The sequence below is a fragment of the Bactrocera dorsalis genome, chromosome 6, assembly GCF_023373825.1.
Source record: "Bactrocera dorsalis isolate Fly_Bdor chromosome 6, ASM2337382v1, whole genome shotgun sequence".
Taxonomy (NCBI): domain Eukaryota; kingdom Metazoa; phylum Arthropoda; class Insecta; order Diptera; family Tephritidae; genus Bactrocera; species Bactrocera dorsalis.
Window position 1 is genome coordinate 42248960 of NC_064308.1, and position 25848 is coordinate 42274807.

General features: G+C 35.9%; 1 protein-coding gene and 1 pseudogene across 1 annotated transcript; both read left to right on the forward strand.

Annotated features, from left to right (window-relative positions):
• Positions 1-278: 278 nt before the first annotated feature.
• On the forward strand, positions 279-1457 carry LOC125779785 (uncharacterized). The gene is made up of 2 exons (XM_049461055.1): positions 279-1238; positions 1294-1457. The coding sequence occupies exons 1-2, from the start codon at positions 905-907 to the stop codon at positions 1455-1457; spliced, it is 498 nt and encodes a 165-aa protein (XP_049317012.1). The 5' UTR covers positions 279-904.
• Positions 1458-21916: 20459 nt separating this feature from the next.
• Positions 21917-23684, forward strand: LOC125779786 (uncharacterized; annotated as a pseudogene).
• The last annotated feature ends 2164 nt before the right edge of the window (positions 23685-25848 follow it).

Consider the following 25848-nt stretch of genomic DNA (forward strand, 5'->3'; position numbering starts at 1 on the left):
TGCGCCTTGTTTCACTGATATATTGATATATTTTGTTTTAAAAAGTGAGTTATTTAGAGAAAGTGATTTAGCGTGTTGGCGAATACCGATTTATGTACATTGGAATTTATCATTCAATTGATCTGCTTCCTTAGTTTAATTCATTCATTTTTGGAGTTTTCAAAGGTAAGTTATTGGTCCGTAAAACCTTATATGAACTTTATGCAAATGAATGATCATTTCCTATTATATATTTGTTACGATGCCAAGAATCTGTACGTATGGTAACACTTCTCGGAGTTCCCATGCCGCAAGGAGAACACGAAATAGCAGAGTACGTCAAAGGGAAAGTGTTATTGAGAGGGAAGGCGATTAATCGACGACAACAGCGTCAACATCTTTCTTTTGTGAACATTGAACGGACAGGTTTTCGATATGATCCAAACATTCAATATAGCGCATCTGTTCAAATCGGTCAGATGTCAGTAGTTTGTCAATATTGCAATGCAGTCAAATTTAAAAATGAACCGCCATGGTTATTTTGCGCCGGGGGAAAGGTTAGGTTGCCAGAATTGCTTCCACCACCACAGCCATTGTTCCAGCTGCTTTACGGTGAATCTCCTCACTCGAGCCATTTCTTAAAGCACACTAAAATGTACAACAATTGTTTTCAAATGACGTCGTTTGGCGATGAAATTGTAAATGAACAAAAGTACAATCCAACGTTTAGGGTATTTTTGCCAAACAATATTCGACAGAAACTACAGAGCGTTCCTCCAATTATACAGGTTCATGAGCAAATTTTTCATCTCGCTGGATCGCTGTTGCCGCATCCAGATCAAGAACTCAAATATCTCCAAATTTACTTTCTGGGAGATTCACATGATGAAGTAAATCGGCGTTGTGCTATCTTCAATACAACGAAATGTTACACGAACACAATGGCCTCATTAAACTGTTTACGATTTCGTTGGAACGTATGCCAACAGATGATCATAGTATAATCACACAAGCGGACAAAAGACCAACAGGGACACATGAAAGACAATATAATGCACCTACAGTTAGCGAAATATCAGTTGTTGTTGTTGGAGAAAATTTGCAGTCGCGTGATATTGTTATCAAACGTAGAAATCAAAACGCACTAAAACGGATAAGTGAGACACATCGGTCTTACGACGCAATGCAATATCCGCTCATGTTCTGCCGTGGAGAAGACGGATATCACTTAGGATATAAGATGATAAATCCGGTGAATGGTTAGTAAAAAAAAATTTTTGTTTGCTACTTCATATAAGTAATTTAAACTTTTAGGTGTCGAGACAAATAAAAAAGTCAGTTCAATGAAGTTTTACGCATATCGAATGATGATTCGCCAAAACTATGACAACCACTTACTGAGATATGGACGGTTATTTCAACAGTATGCAGTTGACATGTACGTTAAAGTTGAGACAGAACGACTTATTTATATGTGATACAATCAGCCGAAGTTGCGATCTGAAGAGCATATTCACTTAAGAGATGCAATGAATGGTGATGCGGATATTACAGATATTGGTCGACTCTATATTTTGCCATCGACATACATTGGCAGTCCTAGACACATGCATGAGTACTCTCAGGATGCGATGACTTACGTGCGCAATTATGGACGACCGGATTTGTTTGTTACATTTACTTGCAATCCAAAATGGCCAGACATTACGAATCTATTGCATCCCGGTCAATCACCAAGCGATCGCCACGACGTTACCGCACGCGTGTTTAAACAAAAACTCAGATGTTTGATGGACTTTATTACGAAACAACGTGTATATGGCACTGTTCGATGCTGGATGTACTCAGTGGAGTGGCAGAAGAGAGGTTTGCCCCACGCACACATTCTTCTTTGGATGGTGGAGAAAATTACACCTGACCAAATTGATGACATCATTTCCGCCGAAATTCCTGATGTTGAAATAGATCCAGAGTTGCACGAAGTGGTGATGGCCAATATGGTTCATGGGCCATGCGGAGAACACGATCCATCTTCGGTTTGTATGTCGGACAGTAAATGCAAAAAACGCTGTCCCCGTGCTTTTATTTCGGAAACTCAAACTGGAAACGACGGATACCCTCTCCATCGGCGTCGCTCACCCGCTGACAATGGCAGAACATTCATCACTCAATTGAAAGGAAAGAATTTCGTGGTTGATAACACATAGATCGTTCCATATTCGCCAATTTTGTCTAAGGCATTCAAAACACATATACATAAATGTTGAGTATTGCAGTTCAATAAAATCAATTAAGTATGTTTGCAAATATGTCACCAAAGGAAGCGATATGGCGGTTATTGGCGTTGAACGAGATGAAATTAGCAAATTTCAAATGGGCAGATATATGAACTGCAATGAAGCAATCTGGAGAATATTTTCAATTGCAATTCATGAACGCCATCCTACTGTTGTGCATCTGACAGCTCATTTGGAGAATGGCCAGCGAGTTTATTTCAACGCAGAGAGCATAGTACAGCGAACGGAAATACCACCAGCAACCACTTTAACAAGTTTCTTTGCAACTTGCGCCAGTGATCCGTTCGCGAGAACATTGCTTTACTCGGAGATGCCTCGGTATTTTACATGGAATGCATCGTCGAAGAAATGGTTGCGCAGGAAGGACGGCCATCCGGTAGATGGTTATCCAGGTGTTTTTTCAACTGATGCATTGGGAAGAATTTACACAATCCATCCAAAGAACGATGATTGCTTTTACCTACGTTTGCTTTTGATTAATGAACGCGGTTCAACTTCATTGGAATCATTGAGAACTGTAGATGGTACCATTTGTGCAACATTTCGAGAAGCATGTCAACAATTGCAATTGCTTGAACACGACAGTCACTGGAATCAAACGCTAGCGGATGCAATAGCTTCTTCATCAGCCACTGCAGTTCGTACACTTTTCGCTATTATAATTTCGACATGTCAGCCTTCAAACCCGCGTCTATTATGGGATACGTACAAAGATGACATGGCAGAAGATATTTTGCATCGCCTGCGATTAGCGACGAGAAATGTCGACTTACAAATAAACGCTGACATCTACAATGAAGCATTAGTCCTTATTGAAGATTTATGTTTACTTATGAGTGGAAAACTATTGATTGAAGTTCATATGCCGGCACCAAGTCGTCAAACAAGGGATTTAGTGAGTCGCGAATTGGAGCGCGAGCGTGCTTACGATATAACTCACTTGCAACAACAACTACAAACAAATGTTCCACTGTTGAATGAACACCAAAGCAGTCGTACAATCAGCTAATAAACGCTGTAGACAGTGGAAACGGTGGCATATTTTTCCTCGATGTGCCCGGCGGGACTGGCAAAACGTTCCTATTGTCTTTAATACTAGCAGCAATACGTGGTCAAGGTGGTATTGCATTAGCTCTTGCATCTACCGCACAATGGCCCACAAACGATCATTAGAAGCACTCGACCGAACACTGAGAGATTTGCGCAACAATAATCGTTGCTTTGGAGGAGTGATGATATTGCTGTCGGGCGACTTTAGACAAACACTTCCCGTGATTCCAAAATCAACAGCGGCGGATGAGCTAAACGCATGTCTGAAGTCATCGCATTTGTGGAGGTTTGTTAAAACCATTTCATTGACCATGAATATGCGAGTTTTGCTGCAAAACGATAGAACTGTGGAGGTTTTTTCAAAAGAGCTGCTGTGAATCGGAAATGGACAAGTTCCGATAGATCTTTGCAGTGGATTAATATCGATTCCAACTACGATTTGCCAATTCACACCTAATAAATACGAACTAATCAGTAGTGTATATCCAAATATTGCCCAAAATTATGGTAACTTCGATTGGTTAAGTACGCGCGCAATTTTAGCAGCAAAAAATATGGATCCCAACGACTTGAATTGGACGATTCAAAATCAAATTCAGGGAGATCTGCGGTCATATAAATCAATCGATCGCGTTGAAAATGAAGACGAGGTAGTAAATTACCCAGTGAAGTTCTTAAACTCTTTGATGCCGCCTGGAATGCCGCCTCATAATTTGCGTCTCAAAGTTGGGTCTGTAGTTATTATGCTACGGAATCTTCATGCTCCCAAACTGTGCAATGGTACTCGACTGATTGTGACCAAGCTAATGGACAATTTAATAGTGGCAAGCATTTTGAAAGGCCCGTTCAAGGGAGAGGAATGCTTACTTCACCGAATTCCATTTACTTCAACAGATTCGCCATTCCAATTCAGACGTTTGCAGTTCCCAGTGAAACTTGCATTTGCGATGACAATAAACAAGTCACAAGGGCAGTCGCTGGAAGTATGCGGCATAAATTTAGAAAAGTCTTGCTTTTCAAATGGCCAGCTCTATGTGGCGTGTTCCCGTGTTGGAAAACCTTCCTCACTGTTTATTTACGCCGCGGAACAGAAAACCAAAAATATCGTGTACCGTGCAGCCCTAAACTAAATATGTACTAAAATTATATATTTTCGAGGCTCGATTAAAACTAATAGAATTGAATGAGAATAGTACAAACTTAATTTTATTAAATTGTGAACAAATCCTGGACGCGATGTGTCAGCATTATTGAAAAGAGTAGCATTTTTCAAGCAATTAAATTCAAAAAGCATTAATGTGCCCTGGAAAAAAATGTTTATCAGGCAGGTTCTGGCAATTCACTTCCGAGTAAAATTTGTAAAAACTTTGTCAAATTAGGTACAGAAGGTATTTTCCACAAAATTTCACTCGGAAGTAAATTGCAGAACCTGCCTGTGTATCATGTTTTTTTATTTAAATTTTTTATCAAAAACAGTTCAAAAAACTCAGCAATAATTTTTTCTTCACTATTCTTCAATATTGGGATTTTGTCAAGGCCAAAAAAGGCGGTATTTAAAGTACATATACACAATGAAATTAGGAAAAATCGTTCATATTCTATTAAAACCAATACCGGTGTAATTTTTGAAATGAAAAAAATATCTATTTTGGGCAGAACTAGCCGGGTCAGCTAGTGTTCTTATAATTGCCAGACACAATATTCTAGAAGGACACGTCGGCATCAGCGAGGAGTGCGAGTTATGTTAGTATAATATATATACAACATTTATTTGTGAAATGATTCTTAAGACTAGTTACAATATTCTTATTATGCTTATAAGAGACCTTAATATCGTACATATCTTATAAGCATAATAAGAATATTGTAACTAGTCTTAAGAATCATTTCACATTATGCTTATAAGAGACCTTAATATCGTACATATGTATTATATGTCGCAATGAAGTTAGTGGAAGGATAGTTGCCAGACTGTTATGTTAGGCTACGTAACTTTCTTTACAAAAAATTACAGTTTACATTAATTGTGATATAATAATTCATAAGTAATCAGTAATAGAAATAATACAATTAAATTTTTTTATATAATAATTAAATAAATCAAATATTTTCATATATCCATAAAATTTTTAATTTTTTTTACATATATATCTATTAGATTATTATTTTTTTTTGTGTTTGTTATCCATTTATTAATTCCTTTTTTTGGGGGGTTTTTGTTGTTTTAGGTAATTTGTTGTATGTTAAATTTATCATGAAATTTATATTTTCTTTTAATATTTTTATATATGTATATTATTCAATTCATTAAATATAAACTTCGGTTGTTCTTTATGACGAACATTTTTATAATTTTTAATGTAACCCTTATTCCTGTATTCTTGGTAATTTTCTCTATGCAGATTTCTTTTATTCAAATATCTATTCTTTTCATTAATCATTTTTGTGTATATATTTGTTTTATTACAATTTCCTGATTCTACATTAATTGGTTTTTCTTTTGTAATCGAATGGTATGAATTATTGTAGTACTCAATGGATTTGCTTACTTTTTCTTTAATGCCTAACAAGTTATTTTCTAGGTTTAACATCCTAATTTTTTCAGTTAGTGTATTATGTAACCTTTCAATGTCGGCGTTTCCAGTATGATTATTTGGTTTTGTTAGATGTAAATTTATATTTTCTGTTCTGAGGTAATCCCTAATGTTTATGCTTTTAAATTCGTTGTCTGTTATCAATGTTTCAAAATATCCTTTCTGTGATTGGTATTGTCTTAGTTTCTCAATTATTGTTTGGTGATTTCTGTCCTCAAGGTAGTAGGCAGTAGCAAATTTCGAAAAGCGATCTATAAATGTTAAAAAGTTTGATTTTGAATTCGTGTAAATGTCCCTATGTATGATCTGATTCTTATCCTTTGGGGTTTCGGTCATTGCGAACTTAGGTTTCACTGGTTTGCGATCGTATTTTATTCTATTGCATGTATCGCAATTACATATTAATATACTTCTGTATCAAAGTTTTTAAATTTGGATAATATATAAATTTTTTCAATCCTTCGTAGTTTTCATTAATACCAGTGTGACCTGTTTCGTTTTTATGGTACATGTGAATCTGTTTAAAGGTTTCGTTTTCTGAAGCCATATCTTTTGCGTTGTAAGAACATCTGAAAAATTTGAAATTGGGTTTATTTTTGTATATATCAAAAATTTTTTGTTGTAAAATATTGTATTTTTCATCGTCTAGATCTGTATAAATTCCAATTCTTGAACCTGAAATGTTTCGTTCTAAAATTTGTTTTAAATTATTACTTAGATCTTCTAAACTGATGTACATTTTTTTTTATTATTTATAATTTCAGATTCTTTACTTTTAGTGTTTATAAATATTATTTGAACAGGAAATCTATTTACTGTGTCTAAAATGCCAAAATAATTACTTCTATCATCAGCTTGTGGATTCATTGTAATTGTATCCGCACTTGCGTTATTATTTAAAAAGCTTGAACTGTCATCATTACCTACGTTTATTTCATGAGTATCTGAATTGATTCTGTTTAAAAAATCTGCTACATGGTTATCTCTTCCCTTAATGTAATCAATGTTTAAATTGTAGTCGCTTAGTTTTACTAACCATCGGTAAAGCCTTGGATTAGCGTCTTTTCCTTGCGTTTTTGTATACAACCATTTTAGCGGCTGGTGATCGGATGTAATATTAAATTTAACGCCATACAAATATGAGCGAAAATATCCGACAGCCCAGACAATAGCCAAAAGCTCTTTTTCTGTGACCGAATAATTTCGCTCATGGTCGTTTAAAGTTCGACTGGCAAAGCAAACAGGACGTTTGTCCTGCTGCAACACTGCTCCGATTGCGAAGGAGCTGGCATCGGTTGCCAACTCAAAACGTTTGCTAAAATCCGAATACTTAAGTACTGGAATTTCTGTAATTATTTTCTTCAGTTTTTCAAACGAATTGATAAAATTTGGATCATTTATATTTATTTTGGCGTCTTTCTTTAGAAACTTTACCATCGGGTACGCTACATTTGCGAAATCCTTAATAAATTTGCGATAATAACCGCACATACTGAGAAACGATTTTATTTGTTTAACGGATTTTGGAATCTTTAGTTCTAAAATGTGACCTAGGTATAGGGTTTCTTTTCAGAAAAATTTACATTTATTGATTTGGATTTTTAGTTTCGCTTCTCTTAACTTCGCCAAAACTTGTTTGATACTTGTAACATGTTCGTCAAAACTGGTAGAAAAAATAAGTATATCATCCAGATACACAACGCAAAATTTGTTAATAAAATCTTTCAAAATACTGTCAATAAGTCTTTGAAACGTTGCTGGAGCATTTTTTAAACCAAAAGGCATCCGAACGTATTCATAATGTCCGTAGGGGGTAGAAAAAGCAGTTTTCAACTGGTCTTCTTCTTTGACAAGGATTTGGTGAAATTTGGTTTTGCTAAATCTATCGTCGAGAAGTACTGTGCTCGTCCAAGTTTGTCTAGTATATTGTCGATGTTCGGTATTGGAAATTGTCGTCCGTTGTAATTTCGTTTAATTTGCGATAGTCTATTACTATTCTCCATTTTTTCTCGCCTGTTATGTTTGTCTTCTTAGGTACGATCCATTATAAGGAGATTTACTTTCTTCTATAATGCCTTGTTTCAGTATATCTCTAATTTGTGCACAAACTTCGTTTTCGTGTATTTGAGGATATCTATAAGTTTTTGTATAAATCGGTCTGTCGGTAGTTGTTTTTATTTCGTGTTTTGTAATGTTAGTGTAACTTAACTGCTGGCCTTCTGTGTAAATTAAATCGTGATAATTATTGCGTATTTTGTTTAAAGCGCTCTTTTCTTCTGTGTTTAAATTCTTATGTAAATTTTGTAAAACTTTTTCAGTTATATTAATTGTATTTAAATGATGAAACTCGTTTATTTTACTATATCGATAATTTTTCACAAATTTAATTTCGATGTTATTTATAGTAATACTTTCTTTGTCCATGTTAATAATTGCCTTAAGTGGTTTTAAAATATTTTGTCCTAGAATTGCATCAAAAGTTTTTCCCTCAAAGCTGGGTAACTTCCATGACATTTTTGCATCTTTTTTAAATTCTTTTGGTAAATTGGTAATAATCTCAAAACTAATTTTAGTTTCACTATTTAAAGATTTAAATTTTAATGGAACTTGAAGTGGAATTCTTTTGTAGTAAGGTAGTACTTTTTCATTTAGAAGTGAAGTAGTTGAGCCAGTGTCTACTAAACATAAAACGGTATTATTTTCTATGTGTAGCTCTATTATGGGTAATGTTCCCTTAAGGCCATAACATGAAAATTTGAAGCTTGGTTTTTATCAATTTCATCAACTTGTGCGTAATCTGTATTCATTAGTTGACTTCTTCTAAAATTTGGGCTATTATATTGATTGGAATTTTGCAACCGAAATTTATTATTAATTTGACTTGAATAATTCTGCCTTGGCAAAAACTTTCTATTTTGATCAGGATAGAATTTCTGAAAATTTGTATTATAATTTCTCAATTATTGCTGATTTATTTTATATTCTTGTTGATCACTGTTATAGTTGTGACTTGAATCTGTATGTCTACTTTGTTTTGCATGGTTATAGTAATCATCATTGAAATTTATACTATTATACTTATTCTGATTACAAATTAAACCTTCGCTTTCTAATAAATTATAAGCATCTGATAAGCAATTTATATTCCTATTTATAATTATCGAAGTCAAATTAGCGTCTATATTATTCAAAAATGTTCTTAAAAGAATTTTTTCATTATTTAGAGGACTAAATTCTATTGGTTTATTTACATCGTATTCAAATTTTTCGATTAATTTGTATAATATATTAATTAACAATTCAAAATAAATTCTAATGTTAGGATGTCAAAGTGCAAACGCTTGCTGGTAAAGTTGATGGTATGTCTCCTTAATGCCGAAAGTTCTGATTAGGGTTGCTTTGATTTCGATCCAATTTGCATCTGACGATATAGTGCGAATTGCATGTAATGCCTTACCTTGAATTTTATTTAGGATTACCCTTCGGTATACATATTCACATGCTGTTGGATCTGTATACAGCCTTGCCAGTACGGCGTCGACTTCTCTTAAAAATGAAGAGAGGGCATATACGTCGTCTCCGCGGAATTCGTGAACTCTGTGAGCATCTTTCACAATGTCGCTCACTGACAGCTGCAATGCTGGTCGGTTCTCACTGGAACTATTTGGATGAGTTGCCATTGCCGGTTGGTTCTCACTGGAACTATTTGGATTAGTTGACATTGCCAAGTACCGCTTAGTCGAAGTTAGTAATTGAATTGTTGGAGCTGATCATCCGATCGCAAAATTGTTGTTATATACTTCTTTTTAAAGGTGACCTTATTGTTTGCTACCATGTGGTGACAAGAAGGTTATGTTACAACGTAGCATGTTATATTTTATTTTGCACATTAGCGATGATAATTTTTTTATACTATTATACTTATTCTGATTACAAATTAAACCTTCGCTTTCTAATAAATTATAAGCATCTGATAAGCAATTTATATTCCTATTTATAATTATCGAAGCCAAATTAGCGTCTATATTATTCAAAAATGTTCTTAAAAGAATTTTTTCATTATTTAGAGGACTAAATTCTATTGGTTTATTTACATCGTATTCAAATTTTTCGATTAATTTGTATAATATATTAATTAACAATTCAAAATAAATTCTAATGTTAGGATGTCAAAGTGCAAACGCTTGCTGGTAAAGTTGATGGTATGTCTCCTTAATGCCGAAAGTTCTGATTAGGGTTGCTTTGATTTCGATCCAATTTGCATCTGACGATATAGTGCGAATTGCATGTAATGCCTTACCTTGAATTTTATTTAGGATTACCCTTCGGTATACATATTCATATGCTGTTGGATCTGTATACAGCCTTGCCAGTACGGCGTCGACTTCTCTTAAAAATGAAGAGAGGGCATATACGTCGTCTCCGCGGAATTCGTGAACTCTGTGAGCATCTTTCACAATGTCGCTCACTGACAGCTGCAATGCTGGTCGGTTCTCACTGGAACTATTTGGATGAGTTGCCATTGCCGGTTGGTTCTCACTGGAACTATTTGGATTAGTTGACATTGCCAAGTACCGCTTAGTCGAAGTTAGTAATTGAATTGTTGGAGCTGATCATCCAATCGCAAAATTGTTGTTATATACTTCTTTTTAAAGGTGACCTTATTGTTTGCTACCATGTGGTGACAAGAAGGTTATGTTACAACGTAGCATGTTATATTTTACTTTGCACATTAGCGATGATAATTTTTTTTTTATATTTTTATCTTTTTTATATCAGAAAAGTATTTGTGGTGTATTTTTAATAGTTCACTTTTTAATAGTTCAGAGCATATAGTTTTTGCATACACATGTATATAACTATGGATTGCCGTGATTAATTTGCAGGTTACCGAATTGTCACTTTTGGACTTGTAATATATCTTGTTGATTTTACCTTCATTAGTTTACAGATTCTGTGTTTTGTCTTGTATTTTATTTCAATATGGTATTAGTTTTTTTTAATTGTAGTATAAAAAATGTGAATTGCCGAATTATGTCATTTAAAAGCTGTTTTTATTTATTTTATTTTAATTTCTGAAATTTCGAAGTACGGTACTGAACTATGAATATTAAATACAGTTTTTCACTTAAAAAAAAGTTATAATTTGCAGATTTCCACCTTATGTAGTTATGTAGTTCTTGTAGGTTATGTAGTTAAGTTAATAGTTAACAGAGTTTCGATTTAATGAAATTTAGCCATCCTTTTCATTTTTATTTTATTTTTTAATTTGGTTCAATTATTTTAGATTTTTCTTCACAAAATTATAGTTTTTAATAGTTCCACCAACTAACTTATTCACTTGTGGGTATAGGTAGGTTACTCTTTTTTTTTTTTTTGTTTTTTTTTTGGGGACCGACTGCGCCAGTTATGTTTGTATAATATATATACAACATTTATTTGTGAATGAATCTTAAGATTAGTTACAATATTCTTATTATGCTTATAAGAGACCTTACTATCGTACATATGTATGTATTATATATCGTAATGAAGTTAGTGGAGGGATAGTTGCCAGACTGTTATGTTAGGCTACGTAACTTGCGTGGCTATATAAGCCGTGGCAGCGCCAACGTAATCGTCCAGTGCTAAGAGTAAACTGCTATAGTGTAGACGAGTTGTAAAATAAAAAGATTTTGTTGAAGTGAATTAAACGGCTTTTGGTTTTATTTGTCAATCCAGAGATACGAACCTAGTAAAGTAAACTAGCAAGGAGTAAATTCGCAACAATTGGTGTCAGAAGTGGGATTGTCAAATAATCCAAATTCAAGATGGTTGAATTCGGAGAATTGAGAATTCAGCAATTAAAAAAGGAACTGGAGGAGCGTAATTTGCCGATAAGCGGGCAAAAGGCGGATCTGCAGGCACGATTACGTGAAGCAATGGAAGCGGATGGAATTAATGTGGACGAGTTCGAATTTGATGGGCCAGAAACTTCTACAAAGGTTAGAAGAAAAAGTAGAAGAACAACGGACATCATCAAGTGTAGACACAGCATGTTCGTGTGTGTTCGTTAGTGGCTATTAAGCAAATAATAGCTGAAAATACATCACAAATAGCAGAAAATGCAGTGCAAACAGAAAATCGTCTGGCACAGCAAATAGCTGAAAATACATCACAGTTAAAGTTTTGCCTTACACAACAAATGACTGAAAATAATACGCAGTTAGAAAAGCTTTTGGTACAACAGATTACAGAAAATAATACACAAGTGCAAGAGAAATTTTCTAAATTGGAAGACGAATTAAGCACGTTAAAAAATGACGAAGAAAATTTGAAATCAAAAGTTCTTCAATTGAGTAATCGGAATCGATGGAAGTATTCCATTCGATGGAAGTATTCCATTTCAAATTTTCAAACTTCGGTTTGAAAAGACAGCAATGGCCAACAACTGGAATGCAGCGGAGAAAGTAGCGTCCTTGTTTGTACCATTGAAAGGACCTGCGGCAGAAATCCTTCAGACTATTCCAGATTGTGAACGAGACAACTATGAGGCGTTGATGAGTGCGATAGAAAGACGATATGGTAGTGAGCACCGGAAACAAATATACCAGATCGAACTGCAAATAGGGGTCAGAAGATGAACGAGTCATTGCAAGAGTTCGCAACGACTGGTTAGAACGACTGGCTCATTTGGCAAATGCAGATGCTCCTGTGGATTACATTGAGAGGGTAAAAATTCAAAGTTTCATAAATGGAATTCGTGATGTGGACACCAAACGCGCCACATATGCATTGCCAAAAAGAACGTTTGCTGAAACGGTTTCGCACGCCCTCACACAGGAAACAGCTTCTCTACTAAGTAAACCAGCACACAAAGTACAAAGAGTTGAAATGGAACAACCGGCGCTGATGGAAGAAATATTGAAGACTCTGAAGACAATTGCTGCACCGCGAGTAAATACAACAGGAAGATGTTTCAACTGTGGAAAAGCGGGTCACTTTGCCCGAAATTGCAATATAAAAGTAAACCCAACAAAACGGAAACAACCAACAGATAACGAGGACGGAGCATCCACATCTCACAAGTCGTTAAATTAAAACGGAACAGTTCAAAGGGGCGTGAGCTGGTTCCCACAACTATTTGCCCCGCCATCTCGATATCACAAATAGGTCGCCATGACAACAATCTTACTATCAACGGTATCGTAAATGGACGACTGTCAACGCTTATTTTGGATACTGGTGCCACACATTCAACTATCCGACCGAATGTGGTAAGAGGAACGGTTGAACCATTAGTCTGTTGCAAGCTTCGAACGGCCACCGGAGAGGAAGCAGCTGTTGCGGGAAAAGTGTTTTGCGAAGTGATGATTGGTACCCTGGTAGTTAATCACACCTTCATCGTAGCAGAAATCACGGATGAAATTATAATGGGAGTAGATTTCATGATTGATCACGGGGTTACTTTGGATTTAAACAAGCAAATGCTGTTTTGCCAGAACATGGAGATGCCTATAAACACCGGATATGTGACCAACGTTGAAAGTAAGAGGGTGATTGTTGATGATAATCAGAGTATTCCACCAAAATCTGAGGCGATTGTATGGGCTTAAGTGAATGGAGGAGGTGGGACTAAAGAATTGTGGATTGTGGAACCAACAAAAATAGATACACCCATATTGGTAGGAAGAACGCTTGTGAAAACTAGAGAAGACGCCACCATTCCGGTCAGAGTAGTGAATGAATTCAACACGCCTATAAGGCTGAAGAAAGGAGCAGTAATTGGACAGTGCCAGAATATATGTAAGTGCAATAGCACGATGCGAACGGTCGTAACAGAAGCCTACTATTGAGCCACAGCAGATAAGTCCTACACTCCTGAACAATTTGCTGAACGAGGTGCATGGAAATGAAAAATTAAAAGCAGAAAAACTATTAGAAAAATACGCATCCATATTCGCAAATGAAGGAAACATCACAGGAAGAACCGTCATTGTCAAACATCGCATAAATACTGGAGAAGCTAAACCAATCCGACAAGCTCCGCGTAGGGTTCCACTAGCGAAACGTGAGGATGCTAACAAAATTATTGAAGACATGCACAAAAACGGTGTAATCGAGCCTTCAATAAGTCCATGGAGCTCACCTATCGTCTTAGTTAAAAAGAAAGATGGTAGCCCCCGTTTCTGCGTAGATTATAGGAAGTTGAATGATGTCCCAAAGAAAGACAGTTATCCTCTACCGAGAATCGACGATACATTAGACACCTTTTCTGGAGGGAAATGGTTTTCTACATTAGATCTACAAAGTGGATATTGGCAAGTCGAGATTGATGAATTTGACCGTGAAAAGACCGCTTTCAGTATGGGCGACGGGTTATGGGAATTCTCTGTGATGCCATTTGGGTTATGTAATGCGCCTGCAACGTTCGAGCGACTGATGGAACATGTGTTAAAAGGACTCAACTGGAAGACATGTTTGGTGTATCTTGATGACATTATCATCATAGGAAAAAGTTTTGATGATCATCTGAAAAATCTAGAGGAAGTCTTTCAGCGAATAGCATCAGCCGGATTACGCTTGAATCTCAAAAAGTGTTCATTATGGAAGAAGCACGTCACATATCTCGGACATAAAGTGTCAACTGAGGGGATTCACACCGAGGAAGGAAAAATAAAAGCAGTTAAAAATTGGCCTCGACCTACCAACATACATGAACTCCGCAGCTTCCTCGGCTTATGCACGTATTACCGCCGTTTTGTACCTGGATTTGCGAACGTGGCTAGAAGTTTACATGATTTAACAAAGAAGAATCGCCCGTTTGTATGGCAGTTGGAACAAGAAAAAGCGTTTGAGCAGCTTAAAGAACTACTTTGTACGGCACCAATGTTAGCTTATCCAATACCTGGAAAGAAATTCATCCTGGATACAGATGCGAGCGCTTATGGAATTGGAAGTGTCCTATCTCAGCTCATCGACGGGCAAGAAAGAGTAATTGGGTATTACAGCAGAGTGCTCGGGAAACCAGAGAAAAACTACTGTGTGACGCGAAAAGAACTACTAGCTGTGGTGGAATGTGTAAAACATTTCCACAAGTATTTGTATGGGCAACGATTCTGCTGAGGACTGATCATGCAGCATTAAAATGGTTATTACAGTTTAAGAATCCGGAAGGCCAAATTGCACGATGGATCGAAAGATTACAAAACTACGACTTCGAAACAGAACACCGAAAGGGGATTCACCACAAAAATGCGGATGCATTATTACGTCGCCCTTGGCCACTGGAATGTAAACATTGCTCCAAATCAGAAGGAAAAGAAGGTATAGTCGACGTACGATTACTGAATATAGAACCTGAAGATGATTGGACTCCTCACCGCATCAGAATCAATCAGCTGGAGGACCCTGATCTTGCAAAGCTGATAATAGCCAAAGAAAATGGGGTACGACCAACAAAGGAACAAATAAGTAGCGAGAGTCCAACTGCAAAAGCATATTGGGCCCAATGGAACAGCATAAACCTCGTTAAGTTTCGCGATGAATTTAGGTTATCACCCCATGAAGAAAATGCTATTTGTGATATTTGCATTTTCCTAATCCGTGTATATGTCGAAGCGTGGTTTTGTGCTCCTTCTGCAACCAAAGCCCCATATTTAGATTTCAGTGTTCTTTCAACACTTTATAAATATCAGAATATTGATAGTGACGTCTCCCGTTGTTACAAAAAATTAAAAATCATTTGTGGTATTTATCTCCTGAACCCATCGCCTTCGCGTTCTTGTCTTCTGAATCAAAAAGAAAAATGGTCAGTGCACTATATCGTAAAGCAGATATATCAGAAGAAAATACCAAAAAGATTAATGTGCAAATAAATCAAATCCCAGAAATAATGAACAATGAAATCGAACAATTTGTTTCTAATAAAACAAGGAAATTTTTCACTAGATTCGATTTAAGTGACGAGTTCCTTAACATAGATCCTTCGCAGTGGCACAAAAATGAAGATTTCATTAATGCTCTAAATCTAGTTAAGAAACTGAAAGTTGTAAACGATCCGGCGAAAAGAGGCGTGAAACTAATGGAGGATTACAATAATTCATTTACCAAAAACGAGGAACAGAAGCAGTATGTGCTTCAGGTTGTAAATGAGTACCGTCAAAAGTTTCCAGATAGCAGAAAACAAACTTTATCGATGAATAAGGATTTTTAATTCATCATGACATTTTCTTTTGTAAATTATTAACCTTTCTTTATTTCAAATTTGTATGTTATTATTTTGTAAATATTTTCTTACCATTATTTTTTCTAATAAACTGAAATGAATTGAAGAAAAAGTTTTATAGAATTATATGTATAAGCTAAATATAATATAGATAATAATTAATAAATTATAAAAAATAATTAATTATTTAATATTTATTACTCAATAATCTTTATGAATACAAATTAAATATGATTTAATATAATTTAACTGTAAGAATTCTTGCTAGTTACTTACTCAATAAACAGTTTTTGGAACAAAACAACAAATAATTTGATTTTCATGTGATTTTCGGTTCATTTTGGATTTTTAAGGGCCTAGGGGCACACCTTACCCTTATCTGATTGACACCAAATTCCATAGAGCTCTTTTTTTCATAGAATGGAACGAAACTGAAGGGTAGCCCACGAAAAATTATTAATAATTGTAAAAAGTGCTATATAAGAGCAACCCTAATGTACATAAGTACATAAGATTCAACTCCAAAGATACAAGTATGTATATACTATAAGTATAGCTTCTAAATATATATTAAGATTGAGGTAGTGCAAAAAATTACTTTTCAATATCATTGTATATTTTTGTTTTTTAAGTTTCTAAGGTCTTATTGTCATATTAGTTAGTCTTTAATATAGAATTCAGGAATATTATATTATCTACGGTTTTGGGTGCAAGTCGATTTCTTTTATCGGTTATTAAATTGCATGCCAAGGAAAATACACGTTCAGACGCCGCACTACTTGCAGGTATAATTAATATTTTAAGTGCAAGTTTTGACATGCGTGGAAAGTTAGTTTGATGTTGCTTCCACCATTAAATTGCGTCAAAGTCATTATCAAATTGTACTCTTTTTGTAAAATATCGATCTAACTCATCTTCGATACGTACCTGCGCGCCCATGTTTGAAATATTTGGAAAAAAAGAAGTTCAGGTCATTTGCAGGTGAAGACGTATTTGATGTTGAAGTAATTGGTGAAGATGGAATTTGTGGGGTCTCATTGTGTTCGGAAGTGTAAAACTCAATATTGCCTGATATCTTCTCAATGCAGAAATGCTTCACAGCTTGCTACTTTGTGGTAAATGCTTAAATTAGCAAGCCATATACTGTCGATATATGTTGATATGTTACGTTTAAAGCTGACTATTGTTGGAATGTCTATATGAACTACTCCGCATATCGTTTTTAATCGAAAAATTTAAGGAAGTACAAAACATATTGACACAAAACCCACCCACATTTCTTGTATATATGTATGTATCTCTTAGTAATTTTGCTATGTGCTATTTTAAAAGAAAACTGAATAAAAGGATACGAAACAAAGAAGTTTCAGTTTCGTAGTTTTTACGAAGTCACTAGACTCACTCGTTCCTTTTAAAACCCCTCCGCGTAGGTATAAGAGACTCATTTACCTAAGCTCTTCACTTTCTAGAATGTAAGATAAAGCTTGCATCTAGGTTTAAGAAATAATTGAATAAAAGGATAAGAAATAAAGAAGTTTCAGTTTTTTAGTCACTAAAATCGCCCGTTTCGTTCCTTTTAAGCCCCTCCGCGTAGGTATAAAATACATTTTGAATAGGCACGGAATTTGTGAATGTATTCATGAATAAACAGTGAGCCAGTTATTAGTGAATGTATTTATGAGCCTTTCAACTCATCTAATGGTATGCAACGAATAGCTCAAACAATTGTATACAGAGAACCAAGCCAAGCCAAGTGTGAGTGATAAGTGATTGTGAGACATATTCACACTCATTATTACACAAGCAAGCCATGTGATTGTGAGAAGATAATATTTTTAGTGAGAGCAAGTATAAGTGAACATTGCGGGTGATTCATAAATATGAGAGTGTAATCATAAGCCAAGTATTCACTGCAGATCACTGCTATCGATTAAGAGAGATTTTAAAGTTTATTTTTTGTAAGTGGCTGGACTATTTCAGTAAATGGCAAGAAGTGTATCCCTTACCAAACCAAGAAGCAAAGACAGTAGCCGAAGCGTTTGTAGAAAATTGGATAACAAGGTTCGGAGTGCCCGTCGAATTACACTCAGATCAAGGCAGGAATTTCGAATCTTACATTTTCCAAGAAGTTTGTACATTGTTGGGCATCCACAAGACACGGACAACAGCGTTACATCCGCAATCAGATGGGATGGTAGAGAGATTCAACCGAACGCTCGAAGAACATCTGCGGAAAATCGTTGATAAAGATCAACGGAATTGGGACAAGTGCATCCAGATGTTCCTGCTGGCGAATCGTTCAGCGAAGCACGAGAGAACTGGTTACACGCCAGCGAAGATTATTTTCGGATCTGATCTGCGACTCCCTGCTGTTCTTAAGTTTGGAACGAATCCTGCAGCTGTAAAAAATGATGGAGATTATTGCTCTGCCTTAAAGGAAAAAATGAATGAATTGCATCTAATGGTAAGGCAGCACACGCATCTGATGAGCAATAAGATGAAGGACCGGTTCGATCAAACGGCAAATTCAAAAGGTTTTGAAGAAGGTGATCTGGTCCTGTTGTACAATCCACTTCGAAAGAAAGACTTGTCCCCGAAATTGAAGACAGCCTGGGAAGGGCCCTATATGGTGATGAAACGACTTAATGACGTGGTATACCGCATACAAAGAAATGGAAAAGCACGATGTAAAATGAAAGTAATACATTTGGAGAGGCTCGCCCCATTTGGTTCAAGAGGATTTATGCCTAATCGGGACGATTAGGCTTAAGTGGAGGGCAGTGTTACAAAAGTAGTATTAAGTTGTATTTGTATTGCTATATGCATCACTTATTATGAACAATAGCTGTATGTATATGGAATAGCATTACGTGTGTTTGTCTTGTTGTAGACATCTGGCCCCGCCGCTGTCTGCTTGTCTAAACAATAGCTGCATTTGGCGCCGTGTAGCATTATGTTCTTATAATTGCCAGACGCAATATTCTAGAAGGACACGTCGGCATCAGCGAGGAGTGCGTGGCTATATAAGCCGTGGCAGCGCCAACGTAATCGTCCAGTGCTAAGAGTAAACTGCTATAGTGTAGACGAGTTGTAAAATAAAAAGATTTTGTTGAAGTGAATTAAACGGCTTTTAGTTTTATTTGTCAATCCAGAGATACGAACCTAGTAAAGTAAACTAGCAAGGAGTAAATTCGCAACAATATATACAAATGATTCTTACATCAATATTGAAAACATGCTTATGTTTTGAAATTTAAGATTTTGAATGAATCGTTGTGGCTTTTAACATAAAACGATAGAAAGTAGAATATGATTATAGTAATGATTTCAAGTTTATTAAATATTTTTTCTTCGCATGCTTTGTTACTTCTTATTGTAAAATGTAAAAATTAATGAGATTTTTTTAATACTTCAATTAAAATCTGAGAGTGGACCATTCTATTCCATTGGGAGTCGCAGCCTATGAGGGAGTAGCGAAAGTGACCGTTCAGAGTACTTTCCTACCTCCCAATTTTACGTCCACAACAAAACCCTCATGGCCGTCTCTGCTGAGTAAGGGTGGCGAGAGGTCAAAACAAGATGCGCAAACAAAAAACGCTATAATAAATACTTATATTTTATAGTACTATATGTATATATGTATGTACATACACTTGCCCGCATAACTCTGCTTACAGCGCTAAAAAATTCAAAAAACTAACTTTAAACGCGAATTTCTCAGGAAATCTGACACGTATCTAACCAAGCTTGATTTCAATTCATTATTTATTGATTTCAGTAAGTAAATAACAATATAAATTTTATTTTATTCAGATAATTATAGTTTAAACTCATTTTATTTGAAAACAATATGAAAAAAAGCAACTGCAAAAGTCTGCGTACAGAAAGGTATTAATAAAGAAATTAATGCCCTACGACTCTCTAATATCTAGTGGGATATCCTTTTCTCTGTAGTACTTCAATAAGACGCCTGGGCATTGAATCCACAAGTTTCGCTGTATCTTCTGGCGCAATTTTTCCCCATTCCTGCATTATAATATCCTTAAGCATATTTTTTGATGTTTTCGGATTCTACGCTCAAGCAAGTCCCACAAATGCTCAATGGGATTTAGGTTCGGAGATTGAGGAGGCGTTCGCAACTGGTTTTTTACATTGTACAAAAGCCAGAGCTTGACATTTTGCGCAGTATATTTGGGGTCGTTATCTTGTTGGAACTGAAAATCTTGTTCCATCCCCAGTTGCCGAACACTTTGCAGAAGATTATCTTTCAAAATTTGTATATATAATCTCTGGTCCATTATGGAGTCAATAAATGTAAGTTTTCCAACACCGCTTCCACCATGTTTTACACTTGGTACCATATTCTCTTTTTCATAAGCCTTTCCCGTAAAAATAATACTATTCCAAAATCTGGGGGTTTTGAAACGTATTCATTTGCAAAATCCATGTGCTTCTGCCTATTTATCTCCGAAATATATGGCTTCTTACGGGCTACTCGGTTATCATATCCAGCTTTTTTTTTAAATTCTACGGATTGTACCGTCAGATACAACTTTCGAATACATTTGCTCCACCTCTAGTTTCAGTTGATGAGCAGTCATCCTTGGATTTTGCTGAACTAGTTGTACGACACGCTTGTTTTCGCGGTTTGTTAAAAGAGTTTGACGACCAGCACGTGATTTTGATAAGATGGATCCAGTTGAAATGTAATTAGTTACCACCTTATGTACCGACGAATGAGTTCGGCCTACTATTTTTCCAATTTCCCTTAACGTTTTGCCCTCAACATATAGTTTTACGATAATTCTGCTTTCATCAGTGCAATTTCCTTGCCTTTTTTTCCATGGCTGTTTTAAAATGATCTTACTTCTGCAATCACTTGAAACACAATCAAATAGTTATTTTAAAGTCGCACAAGTGACTGAGAAAAAAGCTAAACTAACGGTAGTCGCAAATTGCTATTATTGTGCTGCTGTACGCAGAGTTTTGCGTGCATGAATTTTCATGATGTCGACGAATAATTCCCATTAAAATGGAGATGTATGTATTATGGTTCTAAAAAGGTATGTTTATGCAATATATATATTTTTTATATAAAACAAATTCCAAAGTTTCTGAATACGTATCATATTTCGTGAGAAATTCGCATTTAAAGTTAAGTTTTCGAATTTTTTAGCGCTCTACGCAGAGTTATGCGGCAAGTGTACATTTGTAAATACTATTTAATTTTGGTTAATTAAGGTTTAATGCTGGTAAAAAAAATTTAATTATATTGTATCTTCTTGATATAAATGATTATATGGTGTATTTTTAAACGCTTCAATTGACTTATTCATGGACACAGTCGAAATTAAGTTTTACAATGAGTGGACCAGAAAAATAACTTTTTTAACAGAAATTAGTTTCATATTTCATAATAAATCTTGGAAACAATATACTTTAAGAGATATAAAGACATAATAATTAATTTTTTTAATCACAAATTTTATTTACGTTTTATATTATAGCATTTAGCGATGGAAATATGGACAAAATCTTCACAGATAAAAATTTCCATTTTATTATATAGTTCTCTGTATCGTTTTTAAATATATAAGTGGTACTCATTTAGCGTCGTAAACGTATGGCAAGATCGCAAATTCGCAATATCGTAAAACAGCTGTTAATTTTTACATGCATTTTATTTTACGACAAGCTTGCAAATATGCGATACCGTTTTCAGTGGCTAACCATAGCATTTTGCGCAATTCGCAATCAGCTGGAAGCGTCTATTTGGTGTTTTAAAAGAAATGGGAGCAGTAAGTAAATTCATAACAATTAATTATTGGCTTGTATTATTAATATTCAATTGATTTTTAATAGAAAAAAAGATTAAGGCAACGGCACATTTCGTTGGTCTGAAAGCCAAACGAAAGACCTTTTGATAAATATAGTGGACGCAATAAAAGAGAATCCGGACTATTTTGAGGTAATATTGATATATTTTTTGTCATTTCATAATTTTTCATTTTACTATCTGCTTTTAGAAACCAACAGCCGAAAGGTTTTACAACAAAATTGGCGAAAAAGCTCCAAATTAAATGAATATTAAATGGGACATAATGAGGACAAAAATGAGGCATTTGAAAGCGACTTTTTTATCTGCGCTCAAATGGAAAGGCCAGACTGGTGCAGGCATACTTAAAAGTGGTGATCCTCATAGTGTGGAAGAATACATAAAAAGAATATGTCCTTTTTATGAAGACCTTCACGTGATATTTGGACGTCGCATAAATGTTCAGCCACCAGCGATTTATCAATCAACAGAGGTGGTGTCAGCGTTGGACGATACATATATAGAATATATTGAACCAGAGATGGACCCCGACACAAGTTCTTCGAGTCCGTTACCCAGTCCGTCCGTTATTATATATCCGTCTGCAGATGAAGTAGTTAGAACTAGAAACGAAAAAATTGGAATTTGAAAAAGAGAGAGAGGAAAACAATTTTCAATTGCAGAAATTACGGTTGGAGAAAGAAATGGAAGTAGAAATGGAAAAAGTCAGATTAGAACTCGAGCGATTGAAAAGCTTAAATAGCTCATAAGTTGCCAAAATGTAATCATCTGTATTCCAATATAAGATTTTTTCCATTTTGACTTTTTCTTCTTAATACATTTGTTGGTTTGTTTTACTTATAGTGCCTTATGAATGCTTTTTTTTACTTTCTCCGTTTTAAGTTATTTCTAGTCAAATAATTTATGTTACTTGTTTATGTAAAGAAATTGAATTTTATTTGAAAAAATAAATAAGAACAGAATTTTTAAATTAAGATATTTATTGATTAAACAATTGATTTGTCACCCTCATTGGTCCGAGCATTTGGTTCCCATAACGACTCGTCAATACTGTGCTCCGATTCCTCAGGCTGGTAATCGAAATAATCGTCTTGTTGGAGAATAAAGTTGTGTAACAATGCACAACAGAGAATCCATTTGTTAACTTTTCTCATACCATTTTCATTTTTTACTTGGAGCCTTAAGCCTTTTAAACTACCAAATCTTTCCTTCAGCATTCCAAAACAATGTTCAATTCGAATTCTAACGGGTGATTTTTTTGAGGTTAGGATTTTCATGCATTAGTATTTGACAGATCACGTGGGATTTCAGACATGGTGTCAAAGAGAAAGATGCTCAGTATGCTTTGACATTTCATCATGAATAGACTTACTAACGAGCAACGCTTGCAAATCATTGAATTTTATTACCAAAATCAGTGTTCGGTTCGAAATGTGTTTATCGACAAATTTTGTTCAGCGATGAGGCTCATTTCTGGTTGAATGGCTACGTAAATAAGCAAAATTGCCGCATTTGGGGTGAAGAGCAACCAGAAGCCGTTCAAGAACTGCCCATGCATCCCGAAAAATGCACTGTTTGGTGTGGTTTGTACGCTGGTGGAATCATTGGACCGTATTTTTTCAAAGATGCTGTTGGACGCAACGTTACGGTGAATGGCGATCGCTATCGTTCGATGCTAACAAACTTTTTGTTGCCAAAAATGGAAGAACTGAACTTGGTTGACATGTGGTTTCAACAAGATGGCGCTACATGCCACACAGCTCGCGATTCTATGGCCATTTTGAGGGAAAACTTCGGACAACAATTCATCTCAAGAAATGGACCCGTAAGTTGGCCACCAAGATCATGCGATTTAACGCCTTTAGACTATTTTTTGTGGGGCTACGTCAAGTCTAAAGTCTACAGAAATAAGCCAGCAACTATTCCAGCTTTGGAAGACAACATTTCCGAAGAAATTCGGGCTATTCCGGCCGAAATGCTCGAAAAAGTTGCCCAAAATTGGACTTTCCGAATGGACCACCTAAGACGCAGCCGCGGTCAACATTTAAATGAAATTATCTTCAAAAAGTAAATGTCATGAACCAATCTAACGTTTCAAATAAAGAACCGATGAGATTTTGCAAATTTTATGCGTTTTTTTTTTAAAAAAAGTTATCAAGCTCTTAAAAAATCACCCTTTATATCTACTGAATGTTTTGTTAAAAAAATTCCTTTGGCTTAGTGTTAAATTTCTAGAATTTTCTCTAAATGGCGTTATAACAGTACTCGATAATTTATATGCACTGTCACCTGCGATCCATTCAGCTCCTCCAAAAAACACATCGGCGTCATTCGACAATTCGCAGTTACTAAAAATACTTGCATCATGTACGCTACCTGGATAGCCTAGCACTAAATGTCTTATTTGAAGCGAATGGTCTCAAACGGCTTGAACTTTAACTGAGTATTGGTGCTTTCGTGAAAAGTAAGCTTCTGGGTCTTGAGAAGGTTTTTCCGCCAAAGGATTTTCAGTACCATCGACGTATCCCACGCAGTTTGGCAATTCACCCCAGGTTTCTGACACGAGTTTTTTACGTTCATCGCTATTTGGCCAAAATATATACTGATCTTTATGCTTTAACAGTGCTTTAAAAATTCTGTCAGTCAAATTCTAATATAAAGAAAAAGATAAACATTAATCTAACAAAACAATGACAGCAATCTTAGACAGAGTAGCGCCTTCACCGTTTGAGCCTAAGCGATATAATACTGTTACGAATTTACTCTTGCTAGTTTACTTTGTTAGGTTCGTATCTCTGGATTGACAAATAAAATCAACACTGTTTAATTTAATTCAACAACTCTTTATTTCACAACTCGTCTACACTATAGCAGTTTACTCTTAGCACTGATTGATTACGTTGGCGCTGCCACGGCTTATATAGCCACGCACTTCTCGCTGATGCCGACGAGTCCTTCTAGAATATCGCGTCTGGAAATTACCAGAACATACGGCTATACGGCGCCAGACGCAAGCAGACAGTCGCGGCGCCAGACTCAGCAATTGTTTATCTAGACAAGCAGACAGTGCGGCGCCAGATGTCTATTGTTTCGACAAGCAGACAGCCGTGGCGCCAGATGTCTACAACAAGACAAATGCTATTCCATATACCTACAGCTATTGCTCATAATCAGGGATGCATATAGCAATACAAATAAAACTTAATACTACTTTTTGTAACACTGCCCTCCACTAAAGCCTAATCGTCCCGATTAGGCACAAATCCTCTTGAACCAAATGGGGCGAGCCTCTCCAAATGTACTACTTTCATTTTACATCGTGCTTTTTCATTTCTTTGTATGCGGTATCTTCTTCTTCTTTACTGGCGTAGACACCGCTTACGCGATTATAGCCGAGTCAACAACAGCGCGCCAGTCGTTTCTTCTCTTCGCTACGTGGCGCCAATTGGATATTCCAAGCGAAGCCAGGTCCTTCTCCACTTGGTCCTTCCAACGGAGTGGAGGTCTTCCTCTTCCTCTGCTTCCCCCGGCGGGTACAGCGTCGAATACTTTCAGAGCTGGAGTGTTTTCGTCCATTCGGACAACATGACCTAGCCAGCGTAGCCGCTGTCTTTTAATTCGCTGAACTATGTCAATGTCGTCGTATATCTCGTACAGCTCATCGTTCCATCGAATGCGATATTCGCCGTGGCCAACGCGCAAAGGACCATAAATCTTTCGCAGAACTTTTCTCTCGAAAACTCTCAACGTCGACTCATCTGTTGTTGACATCGTCCAGGCCTCTGCACCATATAGCAGGACGGGAATTATGAGTGACTTATAGAGTTTGGTTTTTGTCTGTCGAGAGAGGACTTTGCTTCTCAATTGCCTACTCAGTCCGAAGTA

Coding starts and splice junctions, on each gene's coding strand:
- LOC125779785 (XM_049461055.1), top strand. CDS start 905: ATGTTACACGAACACAATGGCCTCATTAAACTGTTTACGATTTCGTTG. Junction 1,239..1,293: donor GATGATAAATCCGGTGAATG/GTTAGTAAAAAA, acceptor TTAAACTTTTAG/GTGTCGAGACAAATAAAAAA.